At 46.5% G+C, this 23,596-nt stretch overlaps 1 protein-coding gene across 3 annotated transcripts in view; it reads right to left on the bottom strand.

The window, feature by feature from the left end:
• PHLPP1 (PH domain and leucine rich repeat protein phosphatase 1) overlaps positions 1-22,011 on the bottom strand; it is a 160,151-nt gene extending 138,140 nt beyond the window's left edge. For 2 of the 3 annotated variants that reach the window (XR_014550570.1, XR_014550571.1), the window contains exon 1: positions 20,167-22,011. Coding sequence is in view for 1 of the 3 variants with exons in the window: in XM_083623667.1 (XP_083479793.1) it covers positions 20,167-21,802 (1,636 nt within the window). In the remaining 2 variants the exon portion in view is untranslated. The remainder of the gene's footprint in view (positions 1-20,166) is intronic. The other variant, XM_083623667.1, reaches the window with a different exon arrangement.
• Between the last annotated feature and the right edge of the window lie 1,585 nt (positions 22,012-23,596).

Genomic DNA, 23,596 nt, shown 5'->3' with positions numbered 1-23,596 from the left:
GGATGTTTTCGTGTCGTCATCAAAAACATGGAATCCACAGAGAAGCCATTGGCAAAACACGTTCTGACGTGTATCTCTTCTGAATAACAGAGGCTGCAAACCAGAGGCTGCAAATCTGTGAGAATAAATAAATCTCCCTTAACGCAGGGCCAACCCATGGCATTAAGACTTGTGCTTGGTCACCAACCGCAGATTACTATGAAAACATGGTTAGCATCTAAAACTCACAAGGTCCAAAACAGATCAGCATTCAGCGGAGTTAAGAGTGTTTGCACAAAACACTGACCTCCAGATTACTGCTGGAGCCAACTCTACCATTGCAGGATTAATGGTTTACAAGTCCAATTAAAACAGAGATGTGAAGGGCGGAGAGAGGGAGATATACCCAAATATACAGTAGCAAAAACCTCATTTTTTGTTCATCCTTCAGGCCTAAAATGCAAATACTGGAAGTTTTGAGAGCAAAACCTTTTAGAGGTATGAAATATTTTCTTTTTCAAAATGAACTGCAAACTGTGTTTGTGCTTTTTTTTCCTTATGCACTCACAAATTAAGTAACAAGCCAAGGTGTGAAAGAAAGCCATAGTCTAGCTTCGATCATGCAAGCCTTCTATTTTTGGACTCCCATAGGACGTTAGAAACTACAGATCCTCCAGGCAGAGACTACAATTTAAGGCAGAAATAGTACTTTTAGGTTTTTCAGAGGTGTATTACTGAGCAGAATGCAGCAGGGTATAATTAAAAATAAGGGTTTAGGATAATGACAGTAGATAATATCGCGAAAGCAGGCTGCAAGTCCCACCAAATTAACGGGGCTTATTCATAGATTACTGTGTATAAGATCACTGTCTCACTACATACGATGATACTATTAAAGCATTTAATGTGACCTGGATAGCTGTTAATCTACAATTATTGCTACTCCTTACAGAACTTTTTATTCTTCTTCTGAGCTTTTTCTTTGCAAAAATAATGAAGTGGGTTGCCCCCCTGTTTTTACATAGGCCTACAACCAACTCCTAAACCCAGATAATGCATCCTTCTATTTGTTCACTAACGCTGTTGATGGATTCTATTAAAAGTTATTCTTATATTTTTCCCCCCAATCAGTAAAAAATAAGGACTACTTAGGAGCTTCACGACACGGAAGCTTCATGAGGCATATATTGATCATTATTGTTTCTGGGAAAGGCAGTTAGACTTTTAAATGTCACCGACAATTTTACATGCCAATACATTTCACGTTTGTGGAGAAGTTAGTTAAGATTTGTTAAGACAGTTTTGGATGCATTTCAGGTTTCCATTTTTGTCTCCCACCCACCCAAAATCACGTCAACATGCATTATCCAAAAGAAAAATTATGGCACACCCCACACGGACACTGAAAATTGCCAATCCTTCTGGAGGCGCTGGCGGTTGAACCCAAAAACTTTCTGCATGCTATACCACTGAGCTATAGGGCCTTCCCTTAAGACTCCAAGCTATGTCATTAACAGGGTGCCGAAAGGCTGGCACTCCTCATTCTTGAGTTTAGCAACACAGCATGTCCTAAGCGGAGTCACATCAAAACCCTGCAAAATAAGAGGAGCACAGAAACACAATTTGAGTCCTGTGTGCACAGGCAAGAAGGGAGAACAGAATGCTTTCCACTCCGAAACTGCTTTTAGAGCCATTTTTTGTCCTTTACAGTGGTATCTCAGGTTAAGTACTTCATTCGTTCCAGAGAAGAAGAAGAAGAAGAAGAAGAAGAAGAAGAAGAAGAAGAGGAGGAGGAGGAGGAGTTTGGATTTGATATCCTACTTTATCACTACCCGAAGAAATCTCAAAGCAGCTAACATTCTCCTTTCCCTTCCTCCCCCACAACAAACACTCTGTGAGGTGAGTGGGGCTGAGAGACTTCAGAGAAGTGTGACTGGCCCAAGGTCACCCAGCAGCTGCATGTGGAGGAGCGGGGACGCGAACCCGGTTCACCAGATTACGAATCCACTGCTCTTAACCACTACACCACACTGGCTCCTCCCAGACCTCCCAGAGGTCTGTTCTTAACCTGAAGCACCACTTTAGCTAATGGGGCCTCCAGCTGCTGCCGCGCCACCGGAGCACGATTTCTATTCTCATCCTGAAGGAAAGTTCTTAACCCGAGGTACTATTTCTGGGTTAGTGGAATCTGTAACCTGAAGCGTATGTAACCCGAGGTGCCACTGTATATCGCTCTCATACACACTTCATAAGGATTCAGCAGCACGCAAATCCTGAAACATAATATGGAGAAATCACATATAAGTTAACACTGTCAAAGAGGACCCTGGAGCACACTTCACTTGGCAGGAAGTACCGTCTGCCTCTGGGTACCAAATATGCAAGAAGCAAGCCAACAGCAGCACAAAAGATCTGCATTCCACTTTTAACCTAGGTGGATGTCCTGTAAACAAGACCTTATTCTGCAGTCACTGGATATTACTGGGCCAGATTTAGGGGCAACAGCCCAAGGAACCACCTGGAACACCAGGGTTGAAGGCAAAAGATAACAAAAGATACCAACTCAATCGTTGAAACAGAATATTGCTGTCAGAGCTACTAGCATCACTGACCTACAGATATTTCACTTTGTTAAAAACAATTTTCCGCAAGCAACGCAACATTAGGGCCTACTTAGCAACGTGGGTATGAGGAATTACAATCAGGTCCATGAGTGCAAATTCATTGTTTTGTACATCAGGGATAAGTCATGCGTGCAAATTGTGCATCAAAGTCGTGAAACTGAATAGAAACGCAATAAAAAGTAAAACTATTTAGAAGTGGAATGGATGGGGCATTCGTTTGGTCTAAGGCAGTGTTTCCCCACTGTAGTTGTTTTTGGACTACAACTCCCATCATCCCTAGCTAGCAAGACCAGTGGTCATGGGTCGTGGGAATTGTAGTCCAAAAGGAGCTGGGAAACACTGGTCAAATATCAACCCAGGGATATCACATCTCCACCCCTTTCCAAATCTGTTAATTACTAGGAACATGCAGACAGAAGAAATCTGTACTTTGATGTGTTCTTCTGTAGACACCTTTTTAATTCAGTGCAGCTGTAATATCTCCGGGTTTTACTACAGAAGCTCAGGCCTTCTGGCATACAGTTATCTAGTCTAGTGTGGTCGCACGCATACGGCAATCTCAGTAGCTGTTATGATTCAGGAAAGCAAAGGCATGCAGCAGCCACTATCTATCACGATAATCTCTCATCCTTAACTTGGACCAAGTCTAAAGATGAACGATAATCTACTTTAAGTGCACGGCGCATCCTCATTTTACCACAGCTCTTAAGTGTCAATCATTCGTAGCCCTTGGAGGAAGCCCTCGGAAGGAGACTCTTAACAACTCGGCTTCAGGAATTTAGTTTGTGATACTCAGCTGGCTGTAACAAGATGAACTGCAAGCGCTTGTCCCAAAATATGGGTTACAATGTGCGGTGGCAACAGGGAAACAGCTACAGCTGTTATTCCCTTTGCAGCGAGGAAAACATGGTTTCATGCCTGCATGCAAGCAAAGACACCAATGGATCGGAATGCAGGAAACATAAAACAGGTTAACGTTTCAGGATAGGCAACAAGCAGGCAGGGTTAGCATACACTATAGTAAATGCACCGCAAATTGCAATTATTTCTGATTAGAACTGCATTTCTTTCTCGAAGCATTCAGAATTATCTACCAGCATTTTATGTAAACTGGCAACGGAATACTGGCAAAATATTCTTTGTTCAAGGGACAATGTCTGGGAGTGACCATACTCCTGACAACAACATTAGTTGGCAATGGGAGGGAAAAAAAGTTTAGTTTTCTTTCCCCCCACCCCCAGAGAAGCAGGCCTTTATAAATTCGGTTAACAAAGATAATGAGTTGTGCTGCCTACACAGTAACTCAGCCTACAGTTTTCGTTCCACCGCCTGGCCTTTAGAGAAACGCTTGAGATATGTATTTTTGCATTTGCTTTCGAGTTATACATTAATGTAGATATTTCTTCTCACCTGCCCCCCCTTAATTGCGCCCCTTCTTAAGATTGCAAGATCATTTTGTGAAGAAAACAACAACAACATAACATTGAGAACAAGCATCCTGCAGAACAGTGCAAGATGTTCAGTTAAACCTCATCTCTTGCAATCTGTGTGAGAACAAATATGTCATTTAGGTTGGACACATGCTACTAAAATAGAAGAGCTGCAGTCCTTTCTGGCTTTAGTTTTATTTTCACAGTGACCCTCTCCATGAAAAGCAAGAGAAAATTTATGAATGTTCAAACATGCTCAAGCTGCATTAGTAAAGGTAAAGGGACCCCTGACCATTAGGTCCAGTCGTGACCGACTCTGGGGTTGTGGCACTCATCTCGCTTTATTGGCCGAGGGAGCCGGCGTACAGCTTCCGGGTCATGTGGCCAGCATGACTAAGCCGCTTCTGGTGAACCAGAGCAGGGCACGGAAACGCCGTTTACCTTCCCGCCGGAGTGGTACCTGTTTATCTACTTGCACTTGACGTGCTTTCAAACTGCTAGGTTGGCAGGAGCAGGGACCAAGCAATGGGAGCTCACCCTGTCGCAGGGATTTGAACCGCCGACCTTCTGATCGGCAAGTCCTAGGCTCTGTAGTTTAACCCACAGCGCCACCCGCGTCCCTTCAAGCTGCATTACTGATGCATTATTTTTTTAGAAAAAAGAAAAAGACATGTTGCACATCTGATGTACTGCCACGCTTGCAGGATAACGCTGAGGCAATAAATGAACACTTATTGACACAATTACAACGGCAGTAAGTAGAGCCAACATACGTCCCCTGTCTCTGCCCTGGTTAGGAGTGAACTAGTTTGTGCAAAAGGAGTAAGAAAGGTGGCCAGACCACTTTAGCAAACCAGGCACGGCAGTATCACTCACAGAACAAATTAACTCGAGTGAAGTGGCATTGATTAATATGTTCATTATTCTGAATTGCAGAAAAGCAGACTAAGTGGTCAGGAAACCACAAGTAATCATCTTCGCGGCAACGTAATGCATAATGGGAATTCCTATTTAGATGCAACTCACACCGCAGTCTTAATATTGTTTACTAAACATCAGGCGTCCTCTTATTACTGAAAGATTTGTTTTCAGTACTAACAATGGAGAGAGTGTCAAGGTGAGAGAGACCTACTTTTGCTTGCCTTTGAGGAGGAAAAAACAATGAAACCGAGAAAGGACTCAGCTTTCAGTGGGCAGAGGGGGGGGGAGATCAGAAGGGTCCCCCTGTTCCATTAATAATATTCATAACAATTTAAAGTATCTAAGGGAGGCAGGTTAACAAGAGGAAGGAAAGAAGGCAGGCAGGCAAAATCCTCATCAGAGCCAGCTGGACAGTTCACCACCCTAAGAAAAAAACTAGTGACCACCTATTGCCCTGTGGGAGAGATCCTGACACCTTCTTATACACTGGTATAATTTAATTTTAATGTTACTTGCAAGCTACCTTGGAAGAATCTGCACCCTGAAAGGTGGGACACAATTGTAATAAAGTACCGTATTTTTCGCTCTATAAGACGCACCAGACCACAAGACACACCTAGTTTTTGGAGGAGGAAAACAAGAAAAAAAATATTCTGAATCTCAGAAGCCAGAACAGCAAGAGGGATGGCTACGCAGTGAAAGCAGCAATCCCTCTTGCTGTTCTGGCTTCTGTGATAGTTGCGCAGCCTGCATTCGCTCCATAAGACGCACACACATTTCCCCTTACTTTTTAGGAGGGAAAAAGTGAGTCTTATAGAGCAAAAAATATGGTAAATAAAAGGCATTTCCCATAGCCAGCGTGAACTTTTGGTTCTTCCTCGGCCTTCAGATGAGAAGAATATGCTTTGCTCATTTGTGATCGAGCATCTAAAGCCTATTTAAGCATTTCAAGTCCCCTGGAGGGAAGGCAGAAGATGGGCGCTGAATTTAGAGAGACTTCTGTTTCTGTGGCACAGATCTTGCCGAGGCGGTGGGTATTCAGTTGGCTGCACCAACCGATATATCACAATGTCTGAAATAAGGATGGAGATATGTAGAGGCATCGGCTGGCTTCACAGTCTTCCCCACATCGTGATTTTTGCATAGCGCGCAAGCACACACTAGGGCTGGGCAAAGTACCACTACATTATCAAAAAATTGGTTTGAAGACCACAGGATAGTAACAGTTTCATAATATTCAACATGGCAATATATCGCAAATCACAGTGTGTGAGTGTGCTGTGAAAAACATTGTGATGTAGGGAAAACCGTGAAGCCGGTCATCGCTTCTCTCGTGATTCCTTCTGCCCCTGTTGCTGCTCTGTACAGTTGTACCTTGGAAGTCGAATGGAATCCGTTCCGGAAGTCCGTTCAACTCCCAAAGCATTCGAAAATCAAAGCGCGGCTTCCGATTGGCTGCAGGAAGCTCCTGGAGCCAATCGGAAGCCCCGGAAGCCCCGTCAGACGCTAGGCTTCCAAAAGAACATTTGAAAACCGGAACAGTCACTTCCGGGTTTCGATTGTTTGGGAGCCAAAATGTTCGAGAACTAGTTTGTTCGAAAACCAAGGTATGACTGTACTATGAAATAACAGTTGTAACAATACGTTAAAAGTAAGTAAAAATGTTATCAGTTTTAGACCCGCTAAGCAGCAGCAGTTTCCAGGACATTACCCTGTTCCACTCTACATAGTTACATCCTTATTTCTGACATCATGATATATCAGTATATTGCAATGTTTAGCTTGTGATATATCACAAAGTTGAAAGCCACACATTGGCTCAGCCCTAACACACATCATGATTCACGATATATTGCCAGGTCAAGAATTATGAAACCGGTATCACAACATGGACTTCAAACCAGTTTTGGACGATATATCGTCCAGCCCTAGTTGTTATCCAGGAAGAACATGATTTAAGCTCTCTCCACAGATAATTTACCCAGTGGCTTCTTGGAGAAACACTATATTTCCTCCCCTCAGCCTTTGCTCCACATCAGATGAAAACATTAATGAGATTACGTACATGAAGCGCTTTGGGCAACCTGTTCTATAAACACAAAGCACTGTGGCCCAATGGCTAAGAGCATTGCCCCATGACCCCTTTCCAAATTCAAGGTGAGCCACAAGTTCAACCAGGAAAGGCTTGACTCAGTCAAACTCAACTGACCCATATCATCATCTCCCATATCATCACAGAAGGGTTCGTGAAAAGGAAACGGTAGCTGGAATGCTTAATTCCACCTACCCAACATCCGACTGCAATTTCAAAATTAGCACAACACCGTCGTTAGTCACTTCCTGCTCAAATAATGTTGCTACATAACACAGGGGTTTAAAGCGACAACTGTTGCATCCTCCGTGAGGAAGCTGTCGTTCTACACAGTTTAGATCAGATGCTGAAAAGTGTGCGCACCTTTCTGCACACAGAGAAGTATGAGCCACTCACAGCGAGGAAAGGACCTTGGCTGAGGGGAAGTCCAGATAGTTCTACAAGCCAGGACTTCAAGCATGGCAGTCTAGCTGAACAGAAGCCCTGCCTGCAGTTCAGTCAAAGTCCCAAACAGGAGCCACAGCAAATTGTGTCTGGCATAGCTATACTGGTTCTTCAGGAAACCTTGGCCAAATGCTCGTCCACAAAGGTTTTTGGTACATATATATTGCTGTGCAGAGTGGCTTTGGAACACACAATGGACAAGTTCAGAGAGCTCAGCTTCACAGGCATTTTCTATTTTAATTCTGAAATTTCATTTAGTATATTTCTGAAATTACACCATGGTCCATAATGGGGCTTTCCGCTCGCTGTGAACAAAGCAGGAAGTCTTTCATTAGGTATCTCATTTCATCCAAACCAGGAAACCATGGATAACAGTTTTGGAACACCACAGGGTATTAAGCCACCTTCAAAACACGTCTCCATAACCTGACTTGTTCTAAAGCTACGGTTTCCCATTAAGAAAAAACTGGGAACTTGGCTAATGGAAGACTTTACTTACTTACATGGGAGGAAGAAGCAAAGGGACCAGTTGCACAGGGGAAAGTTTTATCATATCTTGCTTCTTTTTAAAGCTAAAATATGATCACCTTCTTTCTTTTGAGAATGGACAGAACTATATCCACCTTTCAACAGCAAAGCAAACCCACAATACATGATGAGATTGCCCCAGACTACAGAATGGGGTCAGGCTAATACTACAAGCAAGGCAAGACCACAGTTTTTTTGCTGGATCCTTCCTTGTGCTCCATATCTCATTTGTAGGGAGGAGGAAAGGGAAAGGAGGACACCTTGCTACTCCCAAGAAGCAGGGTGTTCTTTTAAATCGCTCATAACATTCCCTCAAAAGCTCATGTGTCCATTAGCTATTGTGTTCATATGCACCCCACCCTACCAACTAAAAGTTAAAATATACCACGGATACAATCTCTCTGCCCCGGCCTAAGTACAACTGTTCACACATGGCGGGGAGGGATCACCACATAGTCCAACATAAGCTCACACAACACTAGGCCACAGCTAAAGCCAATAAACAAAAGGGAGGAGTGAGCAGGAAACACATGTTCCCAAGGAAAGCATTCAATGTGCAATCCACTGCGTGAGGACAGCCAGGGATACAAATGAACTGTATTAAAAAAGTGTCCCCCATCACTCTTAAAGCATGCTAAGAAGGAACAAAAGAGCTGAACCATTATCCTACACGGGATACATACAGTGGTACCTCAGGTTACATACGCTTCAGGTTACAGACTCCGCTAACCCAGAAATAGTGCTTCAGGTTAAGAACTTTGCATCAGGATGAGAACAGAAATCGTGCTCTGGCAGCACGGCAGCGGCAGCAGGAGGCCCCATTAGCTAAAGTGGTGCTTCAGGTTAAGAACAGTTTCAGGTTAAGAACAGACCTCCAGAACGAATTAAGTACTTAACCCAAGGTACCACTGTACTTAAGTCTGGTTCATGCCATCTAAGTTATGTTTTAGATTATTGCAAAAGAGCTAAAACAAATACTGGGCTTGCACAATTCCCCTCCTCTTTCCATGTTACAAACAGACTCCAGAAAACCGTGGTTTGTTCTAAAGTCACCCAATAACCAGGACCTAAAACCACAGTTTGGTCCTCAATTAGTTTTTACTAACTTTGGTTAGAATAAACCATGGCTCCCAACACTGGAATATAATGCAGAACTGCAGATGGTTCTAAAATAAAAACAAATGTTTCACACTCCTCCTCTTATGCACAAAAGAAAGTGGATAATCTTGCAGCCTCTGGTTTGCTCACAATTATCTAAAGCAGGGATTCATAACCTTTCTTGGCAAGAGTGTCATATTCACCTTTGATCAATCTTCCAGGAACCACATGCCAACAATGGGTGAGGCTACCCTCTACTCTCTCACCTACAGACAGTGATGTGGTTTCCTGGAAAAAAAGAAGTATGCATCTAACATTGCATGCTTATTTAGTTTTATTACATAAACAAAGTTAAAAACTTTGAAACTACCAAGCTTGCTTAATGCTGTGTTTGCAATAGGCATCTATTCATTACTCAACAACTTGTGAAATGCAAAAATAAAGCACAGGGGGGTAAAATTTCACTCCACATTGCAGGGAACATGACCCTCTCCTCAGATATAACTCACTACCTTCTCCAAACCTAGTAACCTCTATAGATATTTTTTTTTAACTACAATTCCCATGAGACCCAGCCAGCATGACAAATGATCATGCATGATGGGAGTTGTTGTCAAAAACATTTGGAGAGCAGCAGCTGGGGAACACAAGTTTAGGTGAACATCTGAACTGGGTCACACAGAAACATAATTAGGGGTGTGTGATATTGTGGACTTCAAGGAAGAAGTTTGCAGAATGTCCAGATGCTAAAAAATTATAATCTCATGGGGGGGGGGGAATCTAGAACACTGGCCCATTGTTTCGGAACAAAGAGAAGTGTTACTCAAGAGTGATTAGAGCGGAAACGTATTTATAAAAAATATATTTGTGCAGCTCTAGAATTTTTTTAAAACCAACAACTTGGAAAGAGAGCATTTTCAGGTAACTGTGGCCTTGCAATGCTGAATCCCATCCATATTTCCTGTTTCGGGGGGGCGGGGAATGAAATTCAAGGAAGTTTTTCCATTTAGCCTTTTTAAGCCAATAAGATAAGTAAACAAAAAGCAAGCAAAAAAACTGGTGAGAAACTGTTTGGATCAGAGCTTTGAATTCTCTTTCCCTGTGTTCCGAGGGCTTTCAGGTGGACGTACACCACTTGACAGATTGTATGAAGCGTCTAATGTTCTAAGTGGAACAGATGGATATTTTAATTGCAAAGAGCTCCAAGGTATATCAATACCGCCATCACCAAGAGAGGAGTTGTTACAAAACTTCCAAGTCACGGTGTCTGATGATGAAAGGCAAAAGAATTATCAGCAAGGCGGCCTTTCGGCTCTCAAAAGAAATGACTAACAGCCCAGGCAAAGTGAAACAGGACAAAACTGGTTGGAGAGATGAGGACTCTACCCTTTTACTACGTGCGCCTCCAAGTATTGTATTAATTTATGGCTGAAATCCCTAAGCACACTTCCTAGGAAGTAAGGTCCCAGCAGAACTTGCTTTGAAGAAAATGCACTTCAATGGGCCGGCTAGGACTGGAGGGAGTTGTGCAGGCATAGGCAAACTCAGCCCTCCAGATGTTTTGGGACTACAACTCCCATCATCCCTAGCTAAAAGGACCAGTGGTCAGGGATGATGGGAACTGTAGTCTCGAAACATCTGGAGGGCTCAAGCTTGGGAGAAGCTGCTGTAGTGTCTCAGAAGATGCTCTAGCTGAGAAATGGAAACAAGAAGAAATTCCGATGAAAGAAGAATGGCAGACGAAATTAATGGACTATGCAGAATTCGACAAAATGACAGGAAGGATTTGAAACCTGCGGGACCAGAGATTTACAGAAGAATGGAAGAAGTATATGAATTATTTGAAGAACAACTGTAATCAACAAATTACGCTAGTAGGACTACAAAAAGTTTTGTAAGGAGAAATATACGAAGTGTTACAAAGTAGAAAAAGATAGAGATATTGGTTATGAGTTTGAAATGTAATAGGGAAGATAAGAAATGCATACTGAGAGATTAGATGGGGAAATTTTCAGACAGGATTGATGGAAGTCAAAAATTTGTATAAGATGTCAAAGTATGTTTAATTACTGTTGAAAATGATATGTTAAAAAAACTAATAAAAAAAAATATATATAAGAAGATGCTCTAGCTGAAAATGAAGATGTCTCTTCTGCAGCCTCATCTGCCTTTTCCAAGTCAAACCGAGACCAATTTCCTGCATTATAGGGGGTTGGACTAGATGACCCCTAGGCGTCTATGATGCCTTCAAGCACAAACAGCTTTCAGGAAAACTGCTTTTGAGAAATGTTCATGTAACAAAGCAACCAGATGGAAGCTTCTACTATGTGCAACTGACCCTGAAGTCTTCAGCGTATAGAAATTTGTATTGAAGATCCATCCATGCTCCAAGTACTAAGGTACCATGGTTATCGTCAAGTGCATTTTAATGTTAAAAAGAAAAAGGTGCTCGAAAGTCCCTGAAGTGGGTAATTTTAGCAGCACAATTCTCATTTCAGATTAAATGCTCGTTGGCAAATGTCTACCTTATTCCAAACTCTAATAAGAAGCTACAGCAAAGTATGCATTTTAAAGTCTGGTTCACCATGGTCACATTCATCTCCATCTAATTTTTTAAGAATAATTTAAGCTGGATGGGTGAAGCTAAGAGTGTTCCATAAGATTATCATATCTTTACGCAGAAACAGAAAAGTTTATAACTTGAGTTCAAGCAGCAAATATGACGGTACACCACTCACATGGTTTCTGGTAGTAATTCTGCAAAGCCCAACCCAATTGCTCCCCAATTAAGAGTAAGAGGCTTGTAACTGAGATATGAATGCTTATCAAATGCTGCTCATCCACCAACAAACCAATCCAACCACAAGGCTGGTTAAAAAGTTATGGTTAAGTTAAGCTGCAGTATTTCAAACATTGCCTCTCCTTAAAGTAAAGCAAAAAACCAAACACATCTCATCTACAACACCAATACACAGTGTTAGAAACTGAAACACTCTCTCTCTCTCTATATATATATATATATACAGTCATACCTTGGGTTACAGCCGCTTCAGGTTGCATTTTTTCAGGTTACGCACCCGCCAAAACCCGGAAGTACCGGAACAGGTTACTTCCGGGTTTTGGTGGTCGTGCATGTGCGGAAGCGCTAAATTGCGCTTTGCACATGTGCAGAAGCGCCGAATCGCAACTCGCGCATACGCAGACACGCCGCTGCGGGTTGCGAATGTGCATCCCGCACGGATCACGTTCGCAACCCAAGCATCCATTGTGTTTGTGTTTGTGTGTATAATTGCCAAATCATGCCTTAAACTTGGGTTAAAAATGAATGTCTAGTGACCTGTTTTTGTTTTGCAGTGGACATTATTATTATTACCATAGAGTTATTAAAATTAAGTAGGGAGTCTGTGGCTTGCTTTTGGAAAACAGGTGGTCCTCAGTAATTAGCTAATTGGGAACCAATGAACTAGATACTGTATTTTTTGCTCGATAAGACTCACTTTTTCCCTCCTAAAAAGTAAGGAGAAAATGTGTGTGCATCTTATGGAGCGAATGCAGGCTGTGCGGCTCTCCCAGAAGCCAGAACAGCAAGAGGGATTGCTGCTTTCACTGCGCAGCGATCCCTCTGGCTGTTATGGCTTCTGAGATTCAGAATATTTTTTTTCTTGCTTTCCTCCTCCAAAAACTAGGTGAGTCTTGTGGTCTGGTGCGTCTTATAGAGCGAAAAATACGGTAATTAAATGTGAGGAACAGGATTCTATGCTGTTCCTCCTTGAAACCAATGGGAAGTCTTTTTCAGTTAGGTATCAATAAGCGTTACCACATCAGAGCTTCTGACTCAGATGTTACGCCCGCAAGGTAACTCTTGTCGACTTCAGGAACACTTTCAGAGAACTTCCCCTACGCTGCGTGTGGAAGAGTCAAAACACCTGCACGGAAAAGAGCAGCAGCACAATTTCTGACGGAACAAAGGTGAGGAGTGTCAAGAAGAGAATAAATGCATCAGGATGAGCAGTTGGATATTGTAGTTGAGAGCGCTCATGCTACATGAAGCAGACTTGACATTTATTGTGACAGAGGCTTCCACGGTGCTAAAATACAGGGTACTGCTAGTGACTGCGCACTCAACGTTGGAGTTTAAGAGGGCGCCTTGCCGAAAGGCTTTCTACCAAACATCCAAGCATAATGCTGCAGGACAGAGGGGGAAGCAGTTAGCATCTAGCAAACTTGCCTACCAGCTACCGAAAGCACAGCAGGTGGGCAGTGAGGCACCGGCTCATAAGTACAACCCATGAAGTTGCTTGTGAAACATGAAGCTATTTCTCCCTGGGGCTGTGGTTTTCAACCAGTGTACCGTGGCACCCTGGGCTGCCTTGAAGGACGGTCAGGGGTGCCGTGGGCAACACTGGCCCCTGTCCCTCTTTCCTTCCTTCCCTCCCTCCTCTGGTGCCCTCTTGCATCTCTGCCTCCCAAAGGCTTGCACGACTGTTTGCTGCAGCAGCCCCAAGCTCCGCAGACGAATGGTGCCACTGGGGCTGGCCAGGGGTGCGGGTTGCCAGGAGCTGAGGCAGCCTCGCAAGCAAGTAGGTGAGGGAGCCCAGCCAGCCAGTCCGCCAGCCCTTGCTGTTGGGAATGGACAGACAAATGGGAGGTTGGGTAGGCAGGTAGCCCTTGTCTTCCTTGTGCTTGCTGTGTGCAAGGCCTGCCTGGGAGCTGAGTGCCCAGTGCTGAATGGGAGCCTTTGCACCATGCAGGCCCAACACTGCCCACTGTTGCCACTGGGCCAATAAGGCTGGGGGCATCCTCTTCCCAGGCCCCTGTGGGGCAGCGTGAATAGGCACCTCTCTGGGGAGGCAGCTCAGAGACCAGGGGCAGTAGAACCGGCTGGCCAGAGGACTCCCAAGGTGAAGGGAGAGGAGGCTGAGGGATAACTCCACAATGGAGGGTGTTCGAAAAGGGGTGAGGGGCTGCCAGCTCTGCAGGCAAGGGGTGACGTAACTGGGCTCCTGAGCCCCACAGGGGTGCCGCAGAAAGAAGGGAGTTGGTCAAGGGAGCTGGGGACTCAAAAAATTTGAAAACTTCCGCCTTTGGGAGAAAGGGCTCCTCCCCCTCTTCTAGTCTACCCGACAATACAGAGACTAGCATGTATTTTGATACTTCTCTACATGCTTCAGGTTCACCTACCGATAGTCCCAGCTCTGCCACTTTTATTTCAAAATCTAGCAGCTTAACACCGTCGCAAATAAAATAGAGGGAGGAACAACACGGAAATCAAACACATAAGGAAGGTGCGTGGTTTAATTCTTTCTCTTTTGACATCACCCATTCTGACTGAGAGGATGTTGTCTGACTGGGCGACTTCAGTAGATTTTTCCATGACACATAAACCCATTGAAGATTTCATAATTAAGTCACGCCTTCCTGAAAAAATTATGAATTTCAAAAGTGGGGGAGGGGGAGAGGAGGAGAAAAGCCTGCCCATCTTGTGAAAAACAAGACAGTTTTTAACAAAACAGTTCTTGCAAGTTTTCACACTTTGAAACTTCAATGAAATCTACAATATAAGGCATGGCATGTATTATACGGACGCTGGCTATAAATAGATTTCGCAATGGAAAGTTAAGCTTTGATGAGCCCTTTTCTGCTGCAGGTTAACTTGCACATCCCTCTCTACGTTCCCCAAAGCAGAACAGTTTGTTCTAAGCATTAAAAACCAACTCATTTTTGCAGGGAAAGAACCCCACAACAACCCAGGATTAAGATTCAAGAACAAAACCGAAAAGCTCCTCAAATAAAACGCCATAATTACAAACTTTATTACTATAACCTTTTCCATTCTTGCAAGTGCCAGATTTTAAAAGTTTGGGTTCAGTAACTGGGAATGTGTATGTTACAGGTAAGGAGAGTTGCATGGTTAATGTGCATAAAAACCTGGGCATTGTGCACATAATGCACATTCCCCGGCCTCTCTCTCTCTCTCTTACATTTCATCCAAAGATCACAGGACAGTTTAAATATAGAAAACACAATACATACCATAATAACAAACAAAAACAATAACACCCCCCCAACACACAAAGTTATATGCATACCTGCCAACCAATGTTGGGGAATGCCCTCTCAAGAGGATATTGTACATTCTCCAGGCATTGTGCATAATTACCCAAACATTAATGGACTACGCCAATGAAACGAAATAAAGAGTGTTCAGATTATTTTAAGACTGCCTGAACAGTGCATGGTTACTCGGCTCCCAACATGTCAATGAGTCTTAGGAAAATATACATGGGTCAAAAGCCTTAGATGCGTGCTCTCAGGTTTCTCCTTGAATTGCTTCCCATTCTCCAAGTACTGTATGAACCTTGATCTACCATCAGCAAGGGGGTTGGGAAGCCACAGAAAAGTCATCTCAAAGCAGCTAAGCCTAACTTCCAATCACTGATGAGGGGCCATTCAACAGGCACATATATGAATTAATGCCAGTTTATTTGAAACAGATAGTTAATTGCTCTCTTAATATTTGTGTGTATTTCTTTAAAACCCATGCTATGCTTGCCCTAGAGCAGGGGTAGGCAACCTAAGGCCTGTGGGCCGGATGAGGCCCAATCGCCTTCTCAATCCGGCCCGCAGACGGTCCAGGAATCAGCGTGTTTTTACATGAGTATGGGCTAAACCACAGAGCCTAGGACTTGCCGATCAGAAGGTCAGCGGTTCGAATCCCCGCGACGGGGTTGCTCGGTCCCAGCTCCTGCCCACCTAGCAGTTCGAAAGCACATGAAAGTGCAAGTAGATAAATAGGTACCGCTCGGGCAGGAAGGTAAACGGCGTTTCCGTGTGCTGCTCTGGTTCGCCAGAAGCGGCTTAGTCATGCTGGCCACATGACCCGGAAGCTGTACGCCAGCTCCCTCGGCCAATAAAGCGAGATGAGCACCGTAACCCCAGAGTCGGTCACAATTGGACCTAATGGTCAGGGGTCCCTTTACCTTTTTAATGTGTCCTTTTATTTAAAATGCATCTCTGGGTTATTTGTGGGGCCTGCCTGGTGCTTTTACATGAGTAGAATGTGTGCTTTTATTTAAAATGCATCTCTGGGTTATTTGTGCGGCATAGGAATTTGTTCATTTTTTTCCCCAAAATATAGTCTGGCCCACCACATGGTCTGAGGGACGGTGGACCAGCCCATGGATGAAAAAAGTTACTGACCCCTGCCCTGGAGTACTTTTATTCCTCACCCCACCCCACCCCCCCAAAAAAACACCAGTGGAGTCTCGCTTAAAATCTAGCGAATTGCCTCCAGCCACAACTTTAAAATCCTGCTTGAAACTACCTAACGGCAAACAATAATTTGCAGCAAACTCTTTGTAGAGCAAGCAAGGGGATAAAAAAAGAGAAAGAAACCAAAAATGCTGCACACACAAGCCCCTGGGAAGCAGATATTTTAAGCAAGTTGTAAATGGGCCAGTTAAACCGCATCACCTCCACATAGAAGACTCAAATAAGAACAGGGCTTATGAACCTTCAATACACAGGTAGAGGGAATTTTGGCAGGTACAGTTACTGAAATCCAAGCATTTTAGTACTTCAAAAGGGCGCTGCTTGGATGAACTGCTTTGCGTCAGCTACCCCTACCTGCAGCCAAGGTTCCCTCTACAAGGTTTGAAAATACATGCAGTGTTAGAAACTCAGATATATAAGATAATCGCCAAATTGCACCTTAAACCTAGGTTACAGTTGCCACAACGGAATGTCTAGGTGCCTTTTTTTTTGCAATGACATTTATTATTAATAATTTCATTTCTATTATTAATTTCATTTCTATTTTAAAGGAAAAACCCCTCAAAAGTGGTTTATAACACATTCGAAATCAAATGAAACAATCCAGACTAACACGAATTCAAGCTTGAAGGAAAATATTTCAGGTGCTTCTCTAAGTGACATTTGGTTTTCCCCATATTTATGTACCTACTTAATTTATAGAGCTTAATTTGCAGAAGAACTCTAGGAAGTCAGTCTGGTGCAGTGGTTAAGACTAGGACCTGGGAGATCAGGGTTCAAATCCCCACTCAGTCCTGAACCTCACTTTGGTCCGGTAACAGCCTAACCTATCTCACAGGGTCGTTGTAGGGGTTAACAGAGGAGGGGAAAGAACTACGTGCTCCTTGGAGAAAAAAGTGGGATATAATTGCAACAAATAAGCTCTTCTGATTACCTGCTTAAGAAAGCTGGCGGGGCCAGCCAGATGGAGATGTCAGTTGTCAACCTGACATCCAGTGAGCTCCATGTGGTCGCGACTGGACCTGCACCAGTTGCAAAACGCACCTGGCGCCTGGCTAATTTCGAACACGGCACCAAGGTGGTGAACATCCATTCATAACCCAGTTGATTTAACATGCTCAATTTAGGTTATTTTAATTTCTGTGTATTTGACCAGCTATCTTCTCTTCTCCCCCGGGGCTCAATTTGGTAAGTCTTTAAGAGGCAAAGGATTTTACATACTGCACAAAAAATAAAAATCGCATTCAAGTCTACAATAGCTACTAAGATAGCTTGCAAACACAACTGCTTAATATCACACCATGATTGTGACAATTGCTAGAGGAGAATTGTTTGCATGACAGTGGGAACATGCCTGTTTACAGGCAACAACCTTGCAAGGTAGATTAGTCTGAGAAGGCTGGTCCAAGGCAACCCAGTGAGCTTCCCTGCTAAGCAGCTATTTGAACCTGGGTGTCTCGAGTCTTAGTTCCACCGACTCTCATTACATTCAATTGACCTTCACCAACTTCATCCGCCCCTTATGTTAGAAGGCTACAACTCCCATCATCCACAACTATTGGTTAAACTAGCTGGGATTGATGGGAATTGGAGTCCAAAAGATATTAAAGTCATCAGGATGAGGAATGCTGCATTAATAATAATAATAATAATAATAAAGATTACAGAATAGACAGTACGTACCTGTATCTGATTACGAAGAGAAGCAGCAACATACAAGAAAAGGCCTTATTTAGATTTCAAATGTATGGATTGTATCCGTGCGGTTCACACACAACAGAAACTTGGAACCAAGGCTGTCTTCAGCTCCTGTTCCTCTACAACTATTCTCGGCCTACATAGACCAGCAAAACATTTCCTTAAAAACTGGCTTATACAACTGTTACGCATTCAAGCTGAAGACAGCTCAGCCAGGGTCTCGTTTGGCCACCTGTCCAGGATGGCAAATGGTAGGAATGGTGATTGAACATCAGGGAGCTCACAATACGGACAAAAAGGGGCTGTTGAGCTACATTTGGCTTCTGCGGTATCAGGCCTGCCTGATATTCAAAGAAAGCAAAGCGTATTTAAAAACTGAAATGGAAAAGCTGAAAAAATACATCTGTCTAGAGACAGCTCAGCTCACTCAGGTGGGTCCAGGCTTTGCAGCTTTCCCACATCTTGTACGGAACAAGCAATACAAGGAAAGAGAGCTTCACCCAAAACGAAACACAGGGCATCCAATTTAACCCTGAAACTACAGCGCCTTAACAGAAAGATCAATTATGGCACAGCCCAGAGCTCCTCCTCTCATCCGAAAGGTCATTCAAAGCATGACTCACCTTCCTATGTGCACATTTTCAAGCAGTAAAGGAAATCTATATGGCAGTTAAACATGCAACACCAATATAAATGTTGTTGACAAGACAGGAACTTTCGGGTGCTGTTATTGACCAAGTCCAGGCACCAAGACAAAAGCCTGCCTTCAGTCTATATTGCGAATCCAATCTTAAACCATGCTGTGTAGATAAATCTCATAGACTTCATTGGACTCGCTCCCACAACTATGTAAAGAAACACAATCCCATACATATATCATGGAGTCCACTGGTTGAACAGACTCTGGAACTAGGCCTTAGATCTAGACGCCCACCCCATTACAAATAGGTAGAGAACCATACATTGTGTACTCAGCAGATTAAGACATGTGATATTTCATTAATATACCATATTTGCAAATTTGCCCTGGAAAAATGATAACAATTCTTGTTAAGAGGAGATAACCCACTCTTTCCATCTGGCAAGACTCTGCATTTTTATTTTTGCTACAGCAGGTACTTGTAAAATAGCCACTTGATCCTATCACAGGTAGCTGAACAAAACAGCTAAAAAGCACAATGATGCCTCTGTGCGTAGCTTTTTGAAGGTGAACAGAGGAGGGGGAGAAAATGCTTCTACACAATGGTATTCCGATTCCAAGCATGTTTACGTGGAAGCAAAAACCCAGCAATTACAAAGAACCTCACCTCCAGCGTATACGTATATTGTGTATATTGTTTTAAGACCGTAGCATAAAGGAAGACCCAGAGGACAACCTTTCCATGTTAGCCTGAAGTACCTGAAGAGCACTTAAGCAGCAAACAGCTTTCAAGGTGAGCTGAGCTACAGTTTCCAACAGGTCCTCCCCAAACACCCCTTTTGCAACTCTTACCTCCCCCTCTCCAAGGCCCTTACCCAGCTATAAAACAGACTGGGGGAAATGACTCTAGATTCAGGTAGGTAGCCTTGTTGGTCTGACGCAGTAGAAATATATTTTTTTAAAAAAAAAAAAAATTTAATGTCCAGTAGCACCTTAGAGACCAACTAAGTTTGTTCTTGGCATGAGCTTTCATGTGCATGCACACTTCTTCAGATAAAATGACTGGGGGAAATGACTGAATGGTGTCAGAATCCCAAAACTTCTGACCTCCACTGGAAAGTTCCCAAAGCATGACAATGCCAAGGCCGGGAAACATTTGCCACCTTTGCAAGATGTGATCACACCCCTCTCCCCAAACCTCCCACACACACAGGCCTTTAGTTCATGCATCAATATTGTTTGCTCACTCCATCAATTAACCTGCAGATCGGGAACAGATTTTCACATTTTCTCCATTTCTGCAGCAGACCCTCATTTCTGAGGAAGCGCACCAAGGGTGTAGTAGGTTGGGTAGCATCCACGCTGTCCTGTGAACACGAAAACAAGCATGCGCGCCTTTCACACACACACCCCTTCATACATAATTCCTTCCTCACCCACCTGCATAGAAGCGGATGAGGCAGCCGGTCTCCGAGTCCATGCCCTCCTCCTGCACCCGCCACAGGTCCCGGAAGCCCAGCTGCGAGAGGTAGTCGTTTTGGACCTGCAAGGGCTGCTCGTGAGGCTCCAGCCGGCGGGCGGTCTCCCCATGCAGCTGCACATACAAGGCCGGAGGCTGCGGCGGGGAGGAGGCGGCGGCGGCATCCCCGGCGGAAGAGGGATCCCCTCCCGGCGCCTTCCCTGCGCCGGGGGACTCCCCCGCAGCTCTGCCCCCCCGAGGGTTCTCCGCGTGCGCCGACGGCAGGCCGCCCAGCCGGGCCCGGCGGCTCCTGCCAGGCCCCGATCCGGCCCCTTCCCCCTCCGCCGTTGCCGGCCCAGGAGGAGGAGGGTCCGCCTCTAACTCCTCCGACGAAGACGAGGAGCCGCCGCCGCCGCTGTAGGCGTCCAGCCGGTCCGAGGTGCTCTCCGCGCTGGGGCTGAAGCTCTCCGTGTCCGAGCCCCCCAGGAGGGACGGGCAGGAGAGCGGCGGGCCCGACAGGTAGAGCTGCGCAGGTGGCGGAGGAGGAAAGGCCCGCCCGGGGCTGCAGTCGGAGGGCGACAGGCAGGGGCGGCCACCGGCGCGGCCGTTCTCCCCGCCGCCGAGAGCCAAGCGCCCCGGTCGGGGAGCCGCCTCGCCGCCGCCCCCCAAACCGCTGGGGGTCCCCCGACGGTTTCGCGGCCTCCTCCCGGCCGGTATCGGAGTCAGGCTGCCAGCTGGGCAAGTCAAAGCCTCCGCGGGGCCGGGCAGCGCCTCTTCTGATCCCCCGGGCTCGGCGGACGGGTCTGCCGCAAAATCGCCGTCCATTTCTCCTTCATCCTCCTCCTCTTCCTCCCCTTCTTCTTCATGGGGGCCGCGCGCCTCTGCGGTGGTTGCTGCCGCCGCCTTCCCCAAGACCCGGACGGCGCTGCTGCCCGCTCCACGGTGCCCGAGCTGCAACAACCGCGACGCCACCTCGGCCGCCGTCGTCTCCAGGGTGCAAAGCACCGGCCGCAGGTAGCAGCCGCCGCCGCCCCCTCGCTGCTGGTGATGGTGGTGGTGGTGGTAGTAGTAGTAGACATGGACGCATCCCCGCTGGAGGTCCCGTCGCACCCAGTCCCGCTCCGGCGGCTGCAGAGGCTGGAGCTGCCGGGGCGGCTTGGGCAGCAGGAGCAGCGCCTTCCGATCCAGGCTGCGGGTGCCCAGCGAGGCGGCAGCAGCAGCGGCGGCGGCGGCGGCCGAGGAGGAAGACGACGACGACGAGGAGGAGGCGGCGGCCGAGAGGTTCCTTTTCAGCCTGCCCCTCCGCAGCAGAAGCGAGTTGGCGCCGCCGCTGCTGGGGACGGCCGCCGCTGCCGGAGTCCCGTTGGCCGCCAGCGTGAGGGAAGCCGCGCCGCCGCCAGCCGCGGCCCCTCGCCTCCTTCGCCGCTGCGGGCCGCCCCCGGCTACACCCTCTGCTGCTGCTGCGACAGCAACGGCTGCTGCTGCCTCGCCGCTTCTCAGCGGGCCGGGTCCTCCGCCCTCGGTGCCGGCCTGGCCCGCGTAGCCGGGCCGCTCCCGCTTGCCGGCCGTCGGGGCCGCTGCCCTGCTCCCGCGCTGAGGTTGCTGCGCAGGTTCCATTGTGGAACGCGGAGACACGCCGCGTTCCAAAGCGGCGGGCGGGGGGCGGGGGGGGCGCGATTATGTAGCAACTGCGAACATTCCGTCGCTGTCGCCGCGTTCCATTCGGCTCAAGCCCGCCGCCGCCGCCGCGCAGCTGCTGCCAGCGCCATTAGGGACTGGAGGGTGGGGGGAGGATCAGGAGCAGCAGCAAGCAAGCAAGCAGCCACCGCCTCCTCGTCGTCGTCCTCCTCCCACCCGACCCGGCCCGGCCTCCACTTCGGAGGCTCCTTATGAATATTAATTGCAGCAGGCCTCGTCGGAGCGGCGCGATTTTTCGTCTCTTGCACCCCGCCTCCCAGTTCCCTCTATTAGCAACGCCTTCTCAATATTCATGAGGAGGGGGGGTGACGCCATCCCTCGTGAGGTAGCAGGGGGCGGGGCTCCGGCGATAAACAAAACGTGACAACCTGCGCCGCTTTTCTCCCTTTACCCACCCGCCCACGAGGAGGAGCGTGGGAAGCCCGACGCTGCCGGGAAATGTAGTCCTCGGGCCCGGCGAGGCCTCCGCGAGGAGCTACCAGCTGAGACTACGTATCCCACAAGGCACCGCGCCCTTCCCGTCGGGCGGGAGCCGGGCCTCTCCCGCCCTTGCTTGCTCCTGCCCGCCTACTGCCCGATGTTGCAGTTGCCCTTGACCCCCCCCCCCTCCGGGCGTACCTGCCCGCCCTTAACCTTTGCATATCATTGCAGAGTGGGAACTTTTGCTTTTAAACGAGCGTACGAATTAACCTTTGCAGAGAGACGCTGTCAAACGGGCTCGGCTAATGCATGCAAGCAAGCTCTGCCGTTGGCTGTGATAACTCCACGGGTGAAACGCGGAATCAGTCCACCTGCAAGGGAAACTTTTTGTTTTTTAATACTGCTCTTTTGTGCGCATGCATTTCTGTGCAAAAGAGCTGTTTTGATTGTAAAAATGGAAATAACAAATGTGCCTTCAGCAGCTGGTTGTGGGGAAAGGCAGACTGCAGCCTTTCCTTTGGGCTGATGGAAACAAAATGGAAGTAGAGGCATGGAGGGAGATAGCACCCAGCAAAACATCACTACAGCCAGGGCTTTTTTTTTTGCAGCCAGAACTCACAAATAATATGTCAGGAGAGCTGAGCTGGCCTGGCCCACTTCCTTCCAGAGCTAGCAAGCCCCACCTTGCCTGGCCAGGACACAGGCCTGTTATACCTTCTAGGCTTGATGAGGCATGTGACCCCCACCTGGCCTGAGCCTACTCCAGCTGAGGAATCAGGCAACTCCTCCCCAAACTAGCGAGCCCCAGCTGGGCAGTGGGTCCTCATAGAATCATAGAGTTGGAAGAGACCACAAGGGCCATCGAGTCCAACCCCCTGCCAAGCAGGAAACACCATCAGAGCACTCCTGACATATGGTTGTCAAGCCTCTGCTTAAAGACCTCCAAAGAAGGAGACTCCACCACACTCCTTGGCAGCAAATTCCACTGTCGAACAGCTCTTACTGTCAGGAAGTTCTTCCTAATGTTTAGGTGGAATCTTCTTTCTTGTAGTTTGGATCCATTGCTCCGTGTCCGCTTCTCTGGAGCAGCAGAAAACAACCTTTCTCCCTCCTCTATGTGACATCCTTTTATATATTTGAACATGGCTATCATATCACCCCTTAACCTCCTCTTCTCGTGGCCAAGATACTGGGAAATTTTGGAAAAGGAAGGGGACAAATTGAGATTGCAGAGTTTTGAGAAATTAAAAGGGAAGGTGAGAGACTGGTTGCACTATCATCAAATAAATGAAG

The sequence above is a fragment of the Podarcis filfolensis genome (genome assembly GCF_964270895.1).
Source record: "Podarcis filfolensis genome assembly, chromosome: 7".
In the NCBI taxonomy this organism is placed as follows: Eukaryota; Metazoa; Chordata; class Lepidosauria; order Squamata; family Lacertidae; genus Podarcis; species Podarcis filfolensis.
Note: the sequence above shows the minus strand (reverse complement) of the source record. Positions and strands in the feature narration are given on the sequence as shown.